At 45.4% G+C, this 14,512-nt stretch overlaps 1 protein-coding gene across 1 annotated transcript in view; it reads right to left on the reverse strand.

The window, feature by feature from the left end:
• Positions 1-471: 471 nt before the first annotated feature.
• LOC310758188 (uncharacterized protein) overlaps positions 472-14,512 on the reverse strand; it is a 28,142-nt gene continuing 14,101 nt past the window's right edge. The window contains exons 8-14 of the mRNA XM_083604116.1: positions 10,092-10,553; positions 9,024-9,119; positions 8,001-8,231; positions 6,217-6,239; positions 5,120-5,238; positions 3,891-3,923; positions 472-1,267 (exon numbers count right to left, since the gene is read on the reverse strand). Coding sequence (XP_083460242.1) covers positions 696-1,267; positions 3,891-3,923; positions 5,120-5,238; positions 6,217-6,239; positions 8,001-8,231; positions 9,024-9,119; positions 10,092-10,553 — 1,536 coding nt within the window. The 3' untranslated portion in view covers positions 472-695. The remainder of the gene's footprint in view (positions 1,268-3,890; positions 3,924-5,119; positions 5,239-6,216; positions 6,240-8,000; positions 8,232-9,023; positions 9,120-10,091; positions 10,554-14,512) is intronic.

The following is a 14,512-nucleotide window of genomic DNA, read 5'->3' on the forward strand; positions in this document are numbered from 1 at the left end:
AAGAGCATGAAATTCACACTCGACTGAGTATATTTCAGAAACTATGAATGTTTTCTTTCCACTCCATTTCACCAACAGCTTGTAAAGGTTTTGTGAGGTAGGCAGGGAGAGAAGCAAAATAGAAGTTAAGATCAGGGGTGAGAACAGATATATGGATCTTCTCAACAACCATGATGCACAATTACTGCCTCTTTAAGACATAAAGGTATAGCAGGAAGAGGGAATTCTCAGATTCCCTCAGATTCCCTCTGAATGGAAGCTCATGTTGGCTTTTTCAGTTCTGCATTTGGACCAATATATATATAATTAATTAAAGTAATATAATTAATGTGCGGTAAAGCCTGGTTCCACCATGAAGTACACCAGGGAGCAAAATGATGGGTGTTGCTGCGGCTCTTCGCCCACAATATGCCTGAACTAGAACTTTGAACATTGCAGTTTGGGTAAATAAAGATAGCAGTCATAACCACAGACACTTGAAGCGTTCCTCAAAACCCTGGAATGAGTCCTGGGTCTTAAATAGAATAGTTTATTATTATTATTATTAAGCGCTAAGTAACAGCTGCTCTTGCTCTCTCTCCTACTACAACTTGGGCCCACGAAGGGTATATGTCCTTGGATCTGGGGCCTGGTTCTCTCAGACCTATAAATAAGGCGCCCTGAGGAGTACGTTCTCACATTCCACCAAATAATTATCAGGATCCCAACAGAGCAATATCATCATGGCCTGCGAGGCAGAGCTTGCCATCTCCAGGAGACAGAGTGAGGTGGGCTTTGTCCCTGAGAAAAACCAAAGGCAGAAGAGTCTCTCCAGAAAATGAGGCCCCCGAGAAGGTGAAAAGGGGAACTCCACTGTCAGCGTCGAAAAAGGCCACCCGACCCCCTTCAACGTTCAGAAAAACTCGGATCCTCTTGAGCTCTCCGCTCAGGGTCAGAGGAGAATAGTGGGGGTTGTTGGTGGCAGAGTATCTACTGCCCAGCTTCCCCACAGCCCAGATCCCCTCCTTCGAATTCAAGGACAGCACACCCTTTCTGCTCAGAGATTTCCTGGTGACCCCCACGGCCCACCCTCCGTCGCTTCCCACAGCAAAGTCCCAGAAGTGTCGGCCCGATGTAAACCCCTCGCGCCCCAGCACAAAAGGCGTCTTGTCGAATCTCTCCGGGTTGTCCGGCCGCTCTTGACACTCATCTCCCCATCTCAAGCTTTTGTGATCTTCAGACAGGATGAGGTTGGGATGAGCTGTGTCCGGGTCCAGAGTTATATGTTCTGTTGGGGATTCGGTGGCGTTATGAAGGAAGGAAAGAGAAGTCACTTTAACCAGGAGACAGATTTAAGACCTGATACAATCTCAAGAATGCCGCTCCCTCCCAAATCAATAGAATTTCCATACAATCAGGGCTGGATTAAGACCTTTAGAGGCATAGCTGTCAACGTTTCCCTTTTTTAAAGGGAAATTCCCTTATTCCGAATAGGATTCCTCGCAAGAAAAGGGAAAAGTTGACAGCTATGTTTAAAGGCCCTAAGATTTTGGTGGCCCAGGATGAGGGTCATAATATTAATTATGAGCTATGGGAGAATTTATGGACGGTAAATATGAATCTTACGGTGTGTTACGCACTAAAAATATATATGGTGAAAATGACCCACAGATGGTACTTAACACCTGCCAAACTAGTGAAAATATTTAAAACAGAAAAAAGCAAATGTTGGAAATGCAATGAAGTACAGTGGTACCTCCGGCTGCAAACGGGATCCGGAGGTTTTCGCAACCCAAGGATCACCGTTATATGCGTGAGCACGGCGGTAGACCGCTTCTGCGCATGTGTGCGGGGCGAAACCGGGTCAAATACTTCCAGGATTACCGCTTTTGCAACCTGAAGTTTACGTAACCCAAGGGTTGCGTAACCTGAGTGCTACTGTAGAGGGATCTTTTTCCACATGTTGTGGTCCTGTAATTAGGGAATTCGGGGAAGTAATTTACAATGAGTTAAAAAAGATATTAAAAAAAACCTTCCCCTCAAAGCCTGAGACATTCCTCTTGGGAATGGTAACAACAGAAGTCCCTAAGAAACAAAAGAATTTATTATTATGTGCCACCACTGTGGCTAGAATAGTATTGGCACAAAGGTGGAGAACAAGTATGGCGCCCACAAAGGAAGAGTGGCAATTTAAAATGCTTGAGTATGCTGAATTGGCAGGTATAACAGACAGGATAAGAGAAAAAGATGATAAAGGATAAAAGGAGGATTGGAGAATGTTTATTGAATATTTTAAGAACCAGTATAAACAAGTAAATAACCTAGCAGGTATTGAGTAAATCCAGCAGGATAGGAGCTAACAGAAATTAACAGAGGAAGAAATGTGAAGATTAAAGATTTGGAATACCTGATTTAGTAGAAAAGCAAAGAAACCAGAGAAAGGGAAGAAGGGGAGTCACCAGGTATTTAGTTGTATGCAGTGATTGGTATGAAAGTTGTATAATTGGTGGCGAGTGGCGGGAATGTGGGTTGTGAGTATTAAAAATGCGCATATATATATATATATATATATATATGAATGATTTTGGTGCCCTCACATACATCCAATTCAAAATAGAAACAATAGTAAACCATATATCATTTATTATTACTATTACAGTATTACTACTACTACTACTACTACTACTACTACTACTATTATTATGTGAATATATGCAATTTTTTCATTAATTGCGGGAGCCTTTTTTTGTGGAACATGGTTTTGCTGCACCATATGGTCTGTGGTAAATCCGGCAATGGAAAATTTCTGTGGTGCCTGCCTTCCCTTGAAGCCCTAAGCAGGCCCTTATTTAGCTTCATGGTTAATTAAGGCCTGCATTCAATGTATTCAGGACTGGGGCATTTTCCACGGTTACCTGGACAGCCACTGTTAAGAGTGGATTGGATGAGCTTGGACCCCCTTTGACCTCAACAATGTGCTGCCATTAGTATCATGCTACTGAATTCAAACTAAGGGCCAAATCATACCTACGATTAGGATGTAGCATGCAGTTGTATCACTGATTCCTCCCCTTACTCCAAAGAAAGCACACCTTTGAGATCTGGATTGGGTCTGGTCCGTGTGGAATAGTGTTTTAACCCTTTGCCGCCTATTGTGGCCCCAACCTGAACAGAGACCTCCCCCCACAAGCATTTTTTTGGTATGCAGGTGCACCTCAGGTCCACAGCAAAGGCCAAAGGGCTCAAGCTACCCCCATCCCCACAAACTACCGTATTTTTCGCTCTATAAGATGCACCAGACCACAAGACTGGTTTTTGGAGGAGAGAAACAAGAAAAAAAATATTCTGAATCTCAGAAGCCAGAACAGCAAGAGGGATCGCTGCACAGTGAAAGCAGCAATCCCTCTTGCTGTTCTGGCTTCTGGGATAGCTGCACAGCCTGCATTCACTCCATAAGACGCACACACATTTCCCCTTACTTTTTAAGAGGGAAAAAGTGAGACTTATAGAGCAAAAAATATGGTACCTTCCCAAAGCTGCCCCACCACCATGGCTGAATCCTAAATCAGATTGGGGGACTGAGCTTACTTCTGGAGCCAGAAGAAAAGCTCTGGCGCACCTGCATTATGCATATTAAAGGAAAATGTAGCTTGATCCTTAGTCTGATCCAGTAGAATAAGTTCTTTTATCTTCCTGACAAAGGGCTTCTTTTGGGAGGAAGGGCGGGATAAAAATAGAATTTCAATAATATTAATAAAGATATTTATATATCAATAGCCATGGAGCTTTCCCTTAACTTTCCACGGATGGTTTCAGAGCCAACAGGACAGAATTATGAGATGATAATGAAATGTTTTCTCACAAGATTCACCTCCTGTGAATGTTTTCCCTCAAAAGCCCCCAAAATTTACCTTCTTGCACCTTGACTCCAAATACCAGAGTGTCTGTGAAAGAAAAAGGAGGAGTGAGAGATTTAGATCACACTGCCATGCGTAAAACAAATCTTGTAACGGCAATGTCATTTCACACATCGCCCCCCCCCTTATTTTAGTGGGAGGGTTAAGTAAAAACATGTTTTTGATGACAGAGAAGTATTCCCCTCAACTCTGTTACTCCTCCATCACCTTAAATTCAGCTCAGCCTCCTGAATTCCCGTTTCCTCTCATCAGACTAAGAAAAGTCTGCAGCAGGCCTGGGTTGTTGTTATTTATTCATTTATATACCGCTTGCTTGCCCAAATGGTTTCTCAGTGGTTTACATGTATGAAATCAATGATAAAAATATGAGCAATAAAACAATGTCATCGAAACACTGAAACAGTCATCCTTAACTAAAATATAATAACAAACGAGGCTGGGAGTAAGGACTCTTGATAGAGATTGTAGTTAATAAGGTAAAGTCCCGTCAAAGGCGACTATGGGGTTGCGGCGCTCATCTTGCTTTCAGGCCAAGGGAGCCAGCGTTTGTCCACAGACAGCTTTGCGGGTCATGTGGCCAGCAGGACTAAACCGCTTCTGGCACAACGGGACACCATGACGGAAACTGGAGCGTACAGAAACACTGTTTACCTTCCTACCACAGTGGTACCTATTTATCTACTGGCACTGGTTTGCTCGAACTGCTAGGTTGGCAGGAGCTGGGACAGAGCAGAACTTGAACTGATGACCTTCTGAATGGCAAGCCCAAGAGGCTCAGTAGTTTAGACCACAGGGCCCCTTGTAGGTAATAACATCTGGCTGGAGCCTGTATTCACTAGTCAAGGTTGAACAGCCAACACAAGTTCTTTAAACATATTATAAATTAATGAAACTAATTATTAATTAGCAAGCACCAATTCTATGCTATTTTGAAATAAATGCCTAATGTCCCTCAGTTACCTCAAGAGCTTTTCACCTCTAAGTGAAGGAAGCAGGAGGCAGTTTTAATCTTATTGGGTAGAAAAATCCCTACAGGTTTTTCCTTTTATCTCCACAAGGAAAAGGAACAGAAACTTTCTCTTAATTTTTTAATTTTTTTTTAAAGGGAAGCTGAAAAGAACTTTCCTTGCCACCCTTATAACCTGCGGCTATGGCCCACCTCAAGCTCACTTTTGGACATGTAAGATGTTCTGTATCAAATCTTTGCATCCATTTCCCCTCACCTTTGAATTGCTTCATGGCACCCTCGAGAAAAGAGGTTTTATCACAGAAGTCCCAGATCCTCCACTTCAGCTCAGGAGAAAAAGCCTCGGGATTCTCGAATGCCTCCTTTTCCTCACACCTGGCAGAACAACAATGTTAACCCATTGTCCATCCAACTCCGTATTCCCAAATAAGCAAAAAAAGAAAAGGATGTGTTGGAAAAATACCTCAGAGAGCCTGGAGACAGAGGGGGGGTGGTGTATTGGCAAGGAGGTAATTGCCCCTCAATAATTTTTTTTTTAAATTTAATGAAATTTATATACAACTTAGTTTTTTTTAAAAAGCCTCTAAAACAGCGGTTCTCAACCTGTGGGTCCCCAGATGTTGTTGGACCACAACTCCCATAATCCCTGAGCTCTGGCCTTGCTAGCTAGGGGTGATGGAATTTGTAGTTCAACAACATCTGGGGAGCCACAAGTTGAGAAAGGCTGCTCTAAACCATGGGTAGGCAAACTAAGGTCCGAGGGCCGGATCCGGCCCAATCGCCTTATAAATCCGGCCTGCAGACAGTCCGGGAATCAGCATGTTTTTACATGACTAGAATTTGTCCTTTTATTCAAAATGCATCTCTGGGTTATTTATGGGGCATAGGAATTCGTTCATTCCCCCCCCCCAAATATAGTCCGGCCCCCAACAAGGTGTGAGGGACCATGGACCGGCCCACGGCTGAAAAAGTTTGCTGACCCCTGCTCTAAACAGTTTACATAACATAAAACATTCACAGGAAAACGCCAATAAAATCAGCAGGCTTACAGAAAGAAGTACCGTAGACACCCTAATAAAAATAATAAAACGGTCAAAACACAGATGAAATCAACAGTTTTAAAAACAAATACACAAAAAAAAAATAGTGCAGTCGGACCCCCTAAATAAGACATGTGAGGGCAAAATAGCAGCTCCATGTGACACCGGCATGCTCAGAACTATTCAGCTGCTACCTACAGCCCAGGAGAAAGAGAGTAAGAGTCTCTCTCTCTCTCTCTCTCTCTCTCTCACACACACACACACACACACACAGAGGAATGTGATGGTTGGTGGTGCCAGTTAAGCCACTTACCGCTGCAAGAAGCTTTTAATATCCTGCAGGGGAAAAGAGAGAGGCAAGGCAGAATTCAGTGTTTGCAGCAACCCACATTACAATGACCCTTTCAGCATTGAGACTGGTGCCCTCTGGGAACAAGCTGGCAGGACTTGCCAAGTGCAGCCCACTCAAAAGCTGTGAGCCCACCTTGAGTCCCATCAGGGAAAATGGCGGGGTATAAATAAATATATAAAAGTAAAAATAAAAGCGATACATACATGGCTTTGGCCCTGTATACCTGAAGGAGCGTCTCCACCTCCATCGTTCTGCCTGGACACTGAGGTCCAGCTCTGAGGGCCTTCTGGAGGTTCCCTTGCTGCGAGAAGTGAAGGTACAGGGAACCAGGCAGAGGGCCTTCTCGGTGGTGGTGCCCGCCCTGTGGAACGCCCTCCCATCAGATGTCAAGGAAATAAAGAACTACAGAACTTTTAGAAGACGCCTGAAGGCAGCTCTGTACAGTGGAACCTTGTGTTACGGATGGGATCCATTCCGGAGGTCTGTCCGTAACACGGAACTGATGCAAGCCGAAGTGCCGCATCTGCGCACGCATGGGGTGTGAGTTAGTGCTTCTGCGCATGCACGAGCGGCGAAACCCGGAAGTAACCTGTTCCGGTACTTCCGGGTTGCCATGGGACACGGTGCATGCTCTAGTTATCTCCCGCTTGGACTACTGTAATGCGCTCTACATGGTGCTACCTTTGAAGGTGACCCGGAAACTGCAATTAATCCAGAATGCGGCAGCTAGACTGGTGACTGGGAGCGGCCACCGAGACCACATAACACTGGTCCTGAGAGATCTGCATTGGCTCCCAGTACGTTTCCAAACACAATTCAAAGTGTTGGTGCTGACCTTTAAAGCCCTAAACGGCCTCTGCCCAGTATACCTGAAGGAGCGTCTCCACCCCCATCGTTCAGCCCGGACACTGAGGTCCAGCGCCGAGGGCCTTCTGGCGGTTCCCTCGCTGTGAGAAGCCAAGCTACAGGGAACCAGACAGAGGGCCTTCTCAGTAGTGGCGCCCGCCCTGTGGAACGCCCTCTCTTCAGATGTGAAGGAAATAAGCAGCTATCCTATCTTTAAAAGACATCTGATGGCAGCCCTGTTTAGGGAAGTTTTTAATATTTAATGCTGTATTGTTTTTAACATTCGATTGGGAGCCACCCAGAGTGGCTGGGGAAACTCAGCCAGATGGGCGGGGTATAAATAATAAATTAATAATCATAATCATAACAAGAAAACATGTGACCTGAAGCGGATGCAACATGAGGTATGACTGTATAAGGAAGTTTTTAATGGCTGCTGTGGTTCACTGTGGTTTTATAATTTGTTGGAAGCCACCCACAGTAGCTGGAGCAATCCAGATCGGCGGAAAATAAAGAATAAATCATGTCTGGACTGCGTCCTTGAAATTTGGTAGTGCCTCTGAATTTCCTAAACCGGGCCCCTTCATTTCTTGTGTGGGTGAAGGAGCCACACAATTGCTTTGGGGCCAACTTCGCTGTTATGTACTGTAGTTCTCACCCTGGGCCAGCAGGGGGATACTGTAGATAGTTATGCAAATAAGGGATCGAAAGTGACGTTCAGTGATTGGATAGTTTTAGAAAGTTGCTACAGTAACATTGTACTGGAGCTCTATATAAGCAGGCTGGCTGAATAAACAAGAGCTGTTTGAAGAATCGCTGTGTTGTCTGATATGTTCACCCACAACTTAACACTCGCGCTGACTGGAGAGCAGCCCAGGCTGCTCCTTCCGCCATTTTACCTGCAGGAGTTCGCCAGCTGTCTGCTGGCGCTTCTTCTCCACCTCCCGGAGGATGCACTCAAGGGCAAAGAGTTCGCCGGACAGCTGGGCCATGCGCTCATCCCTCTTCCACCGGATCTCCATCTCCGCTTGTTTCAGCTGGGCCAGCATGAGTTTCTCCTGCTCCTCCAGGAACTGACGCAGCTGCCTGAACTCAAGCAACGTCTTTTTCCTCTTCGCTTTCGTTTGCTTCTGAAATAAGCAGGCAGGAGGAGAAGAAAAGGAAGCGCCTGTTAGGATATTTCCGTTCCTCCTTAAAAAGGGAACAGGCTGTTGTGTGTCACAAGCCTGCGTACTTCCTGCTCACAAGAATTTTCCGTTTTGTATATAGCTTTTGTTTCTGGCTGTTTTTCCTCGACACGGATGCAAGCAGTCATGTTTTTCCTTTGTTCTGACCAACGTTGAATAAAGCTGTAAATATGCTCTTCTGGGTGAATCTTCTGTTGTGGAAACTCTGCGAAAAGGGCGTGCATGAGTCCTGGAATGTGTCTGAGGCTCGTGTCGCTAATTGACTGATGCTGTTCCAACGGGAGACTGGGAGATCGTCCAGAGACAACGATGGAGGCCTGCCTGATTGCCTCTGTCTCCCTGGCAGTATCCCAACAGCGCCCCCCCAAATGCGCTCAGGGAGATCACCCCAGCCGCCCCACCTCAGGCCCACGCCAGCTCCTTACCCCATAATACAGTCGTACCTTGGATCTCGAACGGCTTAGTTGCCGAACTTTATCGGCTCCCGAACGATTGAAAACCGGAAGTGATTGTTCCAGTTTTCGAACTTTTTATTATGAAGGCAAACATCCAATGCGGCTTCCGATTGGCTGCCAGGAGCTTCCTGAAGCCAATCGGAAGCTGTGCTTTGGTTTCTGAATGTTTTAGAAGTCGAACGGACTTCTGGAACTGATTCTGTTTGACTTCGAAGGTACGACTGTACAGGTGTTAGACAGTGCTAGCAGTCCTTCACTTCTCAATAGGAGCAACACTTACGAGCAAGACTTTGCTTTCTCTTTTTGTGTCTGCTTTGTATGACAGAACTTTCTCCCTCTCTTTCTTCAGAGTCTCCAGGCAGCTGTAGAGACGATCCTGAAAAGAAACGAGGAAATGTTAATTTAATATATGTGCAGGAATTGATGGATGGTTGTCTGAAAATAAATTAAGGTGTTTTTTTTTAAAAAAAACAAGTATATTATAATGTAAGGTTATTTGTAATGTTTGAAGTTAGACTAGGATTAACTGGGAATATGATGCAGCACCAAGGAGAATCACAAGGAGAAATGTTTAATTTGTTTAGATTAAATATTAAATTTGTTTTAATTTAATTTAATTTGTTTCAATTAGTGATCAATTTGAAAAAAAATGAAAATCAATGAAAAAGATGTGTCCAAAGGAATGAGGAATTCCATTTTGGTCAATTCTTCACTGTATATTGTCAAATCAAAAATATCACTTAAAAGACTTAAAGCATAAGCCAATTTAGGGCATCTTGAATTTTTCAACTTTCAAATTCTAAGAATGAGGGGTGTTAAAAAGTTTTAACATAACTTGGGGATTCAAAAGTTATTTTTGTTAAATTAATATAATTTGGTTTCTCTTGGTTAAGTAATATATGTGTAGCATGGCATAGAAATCATTAGAAATGACTGCCAAGTAATTGCAGTTATATTATATATTATTATTAATTATTTTTATTATTTAGCATTACCTGACATTTTCAGAAGGCAAAATTAGAAATCTGTGGTTTTCTGAAGCAGTTTATGTGCTGCTTCAACAAACATAGACTAAATGTCGTCCAATCACAAAGATAATAGCACACACCCAAAAACATAATTTTAAGACCACTCACTGAAAGTTTTTGCAAAAATTAAGTTTCACCCCCTAAAATGACACTCCCTACAGGACCATGCCTGTAATCAGACTATCTGATCACAGCAAAACCTGCAAGAGTACCAGTAGCTTGGGATTTATTTTCCAGCAAAAGTTAACAAGAATCAGCATGAGCTATATTTGGCATTCCCAAGAAAACGGAAAGGATGCCATTATCAAGTTATTTCCCACCTTGTACCCTTGGACAGACTCCTCCGGCGGAAGCAGAGTGTGTGTCCAATGTTCTTCAGATTCTCGACAAAGCTCACACACCAGTTTCTCGTCCTCTTTGCAGAACAGGCAGAGCTTTTCACTGTGGCTCTCGCACAGCTCCCTCTTCCCCAGATTCAGTGGCAGGAGTTTAATCCTTTCCACGATATTTGCCAGCTGCCAGTTTGCCCGAAACTTCCCTTTCTGGAGGATGGCGCTACAGACGGGGCACCTCAAGGTCCACAGGACATTCCAGTTCACCGCGTGCTCCTTGATGCAACCCCAACAGAAGCTGTGGCCGCAGTCGACGCTCACGGGGTCTGTGAAATACTCTTTGCAGAGGGGACACCTGGCTTCCTCCACTATGTAAGTGGACGGCTGAGCTGAGGCCATGGTGGGCAGAGACCCTTGAAACCCAGTTGCTAAAGGATGTAGCTTTGGGACCTGTTACGACAACAGCAGGATAGCAATGGACTAGAGAAGAAAGGAATAACTCTTGTGAGATGACATTGTCTCCCATCCAGCAACTACAAAGGCTCTAATTCCGCATGTTATTTCTTTGTCAATTTTATTTGTAACCTGTTCCTCACTGTTCACACAATCCCAGAACAAGAGACAATATTAAAATGCAATGAAATAATATTTAGTTTAAATGCAACTACTGCATGCAACAGGGATGCGGGTGGCGCTGTGGGTTAAACCACAGAGCCTAGGACTTGCCAATCAGAAGGTCGGCGGTTCAAATCATTGCGGCGGGGTGAGCTCCCGTTGCTCGGTCCCTGGTCCTGCCAACCTAGCAGTTCGAAAGCACCTCAAAGCGCAAGTAGATAAATAGGTACCACTCTGGCGGGAAGGTAAAATGGCGTTTCCGTGCGCTGCTCTGGTTCGCCAGAAGCGGCTTAGTCATGCTGCCCACATGACCCGGAAGCTGTACGCCGGCTCCCTCGGCCTATAAAGCGAGATGAGCGCCGCAACCCCAGAGTCGGCCACGACTGGACCTAATGGTCAGGGGTCCCTTTACCTTTACTGCATGCAACATGGATCCTGAACGCCTTGCGAGTCAAACGTTTTGTCTCCCAAATGCCGCAAAATCAGAAATGAATGTTCCGGTTTGGAAACGTACTTTGGAACCCAAACGTCTGACGCGGCTTCTGATTGGCTGCAGAAGCTTCCTGCAGCCAATTGGAAGCCGTGCCTTGGTTTCCAAACGTTTTGGAAGTCGAATGGATGTCCAGAACAGATTCCGTTCAACTTCCGAGGTACCAGAGTGGAGAACAATGCCTCTCTACATCTCTAGCACATCCCTCAAGATATACCTCTCAGATCTCCCTCTCTCTCCTTTCTCGCGGGTTTGATGCACGTCTCCTGCTGTTGTTCCCTAGATATATGGGTAAAGGTAAAGGTGAAGGGACCCCTGACCATTAGGTCCAGTCGCGGACGACTCTGGGGTTGCGGCACTCATCTCACTTTATTGGCCGAGGGAGCCGGCGTACAGTTTCCGGGTCATGTGGCTAGCATGACTAAGCTGCTTCTGGCGAACCAGAGCAGCGCATGGAAATGCCGTTTACCTTCCCGCTGGAGTGGTACCTATTTATCTACTTGCACTGGTGTGCTTTCAAACTGCTAGGCTGGCAGAAGCAGGAACCGAGCAACGGGAGCTCCCCCCATCGCAGGGATTCGAACCACTGACCTTCTGATCGGCAAGCTATTAAACAGGTGAAGAGTTCCAAGCACAGAAAATGGGGCCTGTGAATGACCATCAGCTTTGCTATCTGGGGCTGATAAGAGCCGATGGTCAACAATGTCTGGAGGGTGCCAGGAAGGCTGAAACTAAACACGAGGATGAAGTTTCTGATGGTAAGAGTAGTTCTGACAGCAAAATGATCTCCATCGGAAGGTGGTGGATTCTCCTTCCCTGGATGTTCTTAAGCAGCGGTTGGAGAGCTGTCTGTCATGGATGCTTTGGTTGAGATTCTTGTACTGCAAAGGGTTGGACTAGATGACCCTCGGGGTCCCTTCCCACGCTATGATTCTATGAAAATTGTGTACCCACAAATTCAGGGTTAGGATTTGAGTACCACCTGACTATAGTGAAAACATCTAAGCGGTTTGCAAGAAATATTAAACCAAATATTTAATTAAATAAGAAATGACAGTTGAAAACATTTATCAATAATAAGTCAAGATAGCATAACAACAACAACAACAACAACAACAACAACAACAACAACAACAACAACAACAATTTATTTATACCCCGCCCTTCCCGGTTCAGAAAACTGGGCTCAGGGCGGCTAACAACAAATTTAAAACACTTAATTGTTGCAACAAAAAACAGCATAAAATACAGTATAAAACATGAATAACAATAAATTCAGAAATCAAAAATCAATTTTTTTTGGGGGGGGGGGAATCCATCCAATAAACATTAGATGATCACTAGGGCTAGCTGGCTAAATTTGTCCTATTTGCATAGCTGTCAACGTTTCCCTTTTTTAAAGGGAAATTCCCTTATTCTGAATAGGATTCCTCGCAAGAAAAGGGAAAAGTTGACAGCTATGCCTGTTTTGCCAGCAAGGAGACCAGGGGAGAATTAGCTGTGGGATCCCAGAGCGGGTAATCTTCATGAAAAGGGGAGGGGGAAGGAAGGAAGGAAGGGAAACAAAAGATCAGGCTAAGTTCAAATTGAAAGCCAGGCGGAATAGCTCTGTAGGAATGGCTAAACAAATATATTTTAAGCGTATTCAGTGAAGGCACCTGCCTGGTGTCAATAGGTTTCACAATGAAAGCTGATCTGGAGATCTCCTGGAACAAATCCACCAGAACTGATTTCCTGCGATTAAGGAAGGCAAAGGGGAAAACAGCGCTTGCTTTAGGTAGCTGTCATCTGACCTCCCCACAAACAAACCAAGACAAACACTCGGCAGGTAGCTGACAAAGCTTAACCCACCCAGGAAACAAAACAGAATGAATGCTCAGCAGCAGGTGACTGGAAGTAACCTATGGCCAGCGCCCTTGGCTTCTTTGCAGAAAATGAGCACACAAAGACCTCTTGTGATCAGCGCTGCTGGCCCACCAATCAGTGCATGGGTAGGCAAACTAAGGCCCGGGGGCCGGATCCGGCCCAATTGCCTTCTAAATCCAGCCCGCGGACGGTCCAGGAATCAGCGTGTTTTTACATGAGTAGAATGTGTGGTTTTATTTTAAGTGTATCTCTGGGTTATTTGTGGGGCATATGAATTCGTTCATATATTTTTTTCAAAATATAGTCCGGCCCCCCACAAGGTCTGAAGGACAGTGGACCGGCCCCCTGCTGAAAAACTTTGCTGACTCCTGAATCAGTGTGCAAATTGGGCACTGTTGTTTAGTCGTGTCCAACTCTTTGTGACCCCATGGACCAGAGCACGCCAGGCACTCCTGTCTTCCACTGCCTCCCGCAGTTTGGTCAGACTCATGTTTGTAGCTTCGAAGACACTATCCAACCATCTCGTCCTCTGCCGTCCCCTTCTCCTTGTGCCCTCCATCTTTCCCAACATCAGGGTCTTTTCCAGGGAGTCTTCTCTTCTCATGAGGTGGCCAAAGTATTGGAGCCTCAGCTTCAGGATCTGTCCTTCCAGTGAGCACTCAGGGCTGATTTCCTTCAGAATGGAGAGGTTTGATCTTCTTGCAGTCCATGGGACTCTCAAGAGTCTCCTCCAGCACCAGAATTCAAAAGCATCAATTCTTTGGCGATCGGCCTTCTTTATGGTCCAGCTCTCACTTCCATACATCATTACTGGGAAAACCATTGCTTTAACTATATGGACCTTTGTTGGCAAGGCGATGTCTCTGCTTTTTAAGATGCTGCTGTCTAGGTTTGTTCTTGCTTTTCTCCCAAGAAGCAGGCGTCCTTTAATTTCGTGGCTCCTGTCCGGCAGCAACTCTCCAGCACGATCATAACCCCGTTTACCTGGGTAGACACAGTTAGGATCCCACCGCTGAGCGCCCCTCTTCTCTCAAAGAAGGGCAGCGGTTCTGTCGTATCCCCACCCTGCCCTCGGGTACCAAGAGAGACGCTTACCCATGTAAATAGGTCTTGGCAGCGGCTTGGCAACACCCGACGTGGGATCCGAATTGCACTTTCAAGCACGAGGCGGGGAGATTCTCGCCGGATGTATCCTTGAATCAAAGCGTTGGAAGGGATCCGAGGGTCATCTAGTCCAACCCGCTGCAATGAAGGAATCTCCTCTGAAGCATCCATGGCAGAACCAGTAATGTGGCTTAATAAATAAGGCAGCTTCGCGGGTCCCTGCTTGCCTGCAACCTGTTCAATCTAAGGAGCCTTTTCTCCTCGCTTCTTCTGCCCTCTGCTCTTGGACACGTTCTCCGACATGCAGATCCCCGCCCCCTGCCTGCTGCCCCTG

This window comes from Podarcis filfolensis (genome assembly GCF_964270895.1).
Source record: "Podarcis filfolensis genome assembly, chromosome: 2".
Classification (NCBI taxonomy): domain Eukaryota; kingdom Metazoa; phylum Chordata; class Lepidosauria; order Squamata; family Lacertidae; genus Podarcis; species Podarcis filfolensis.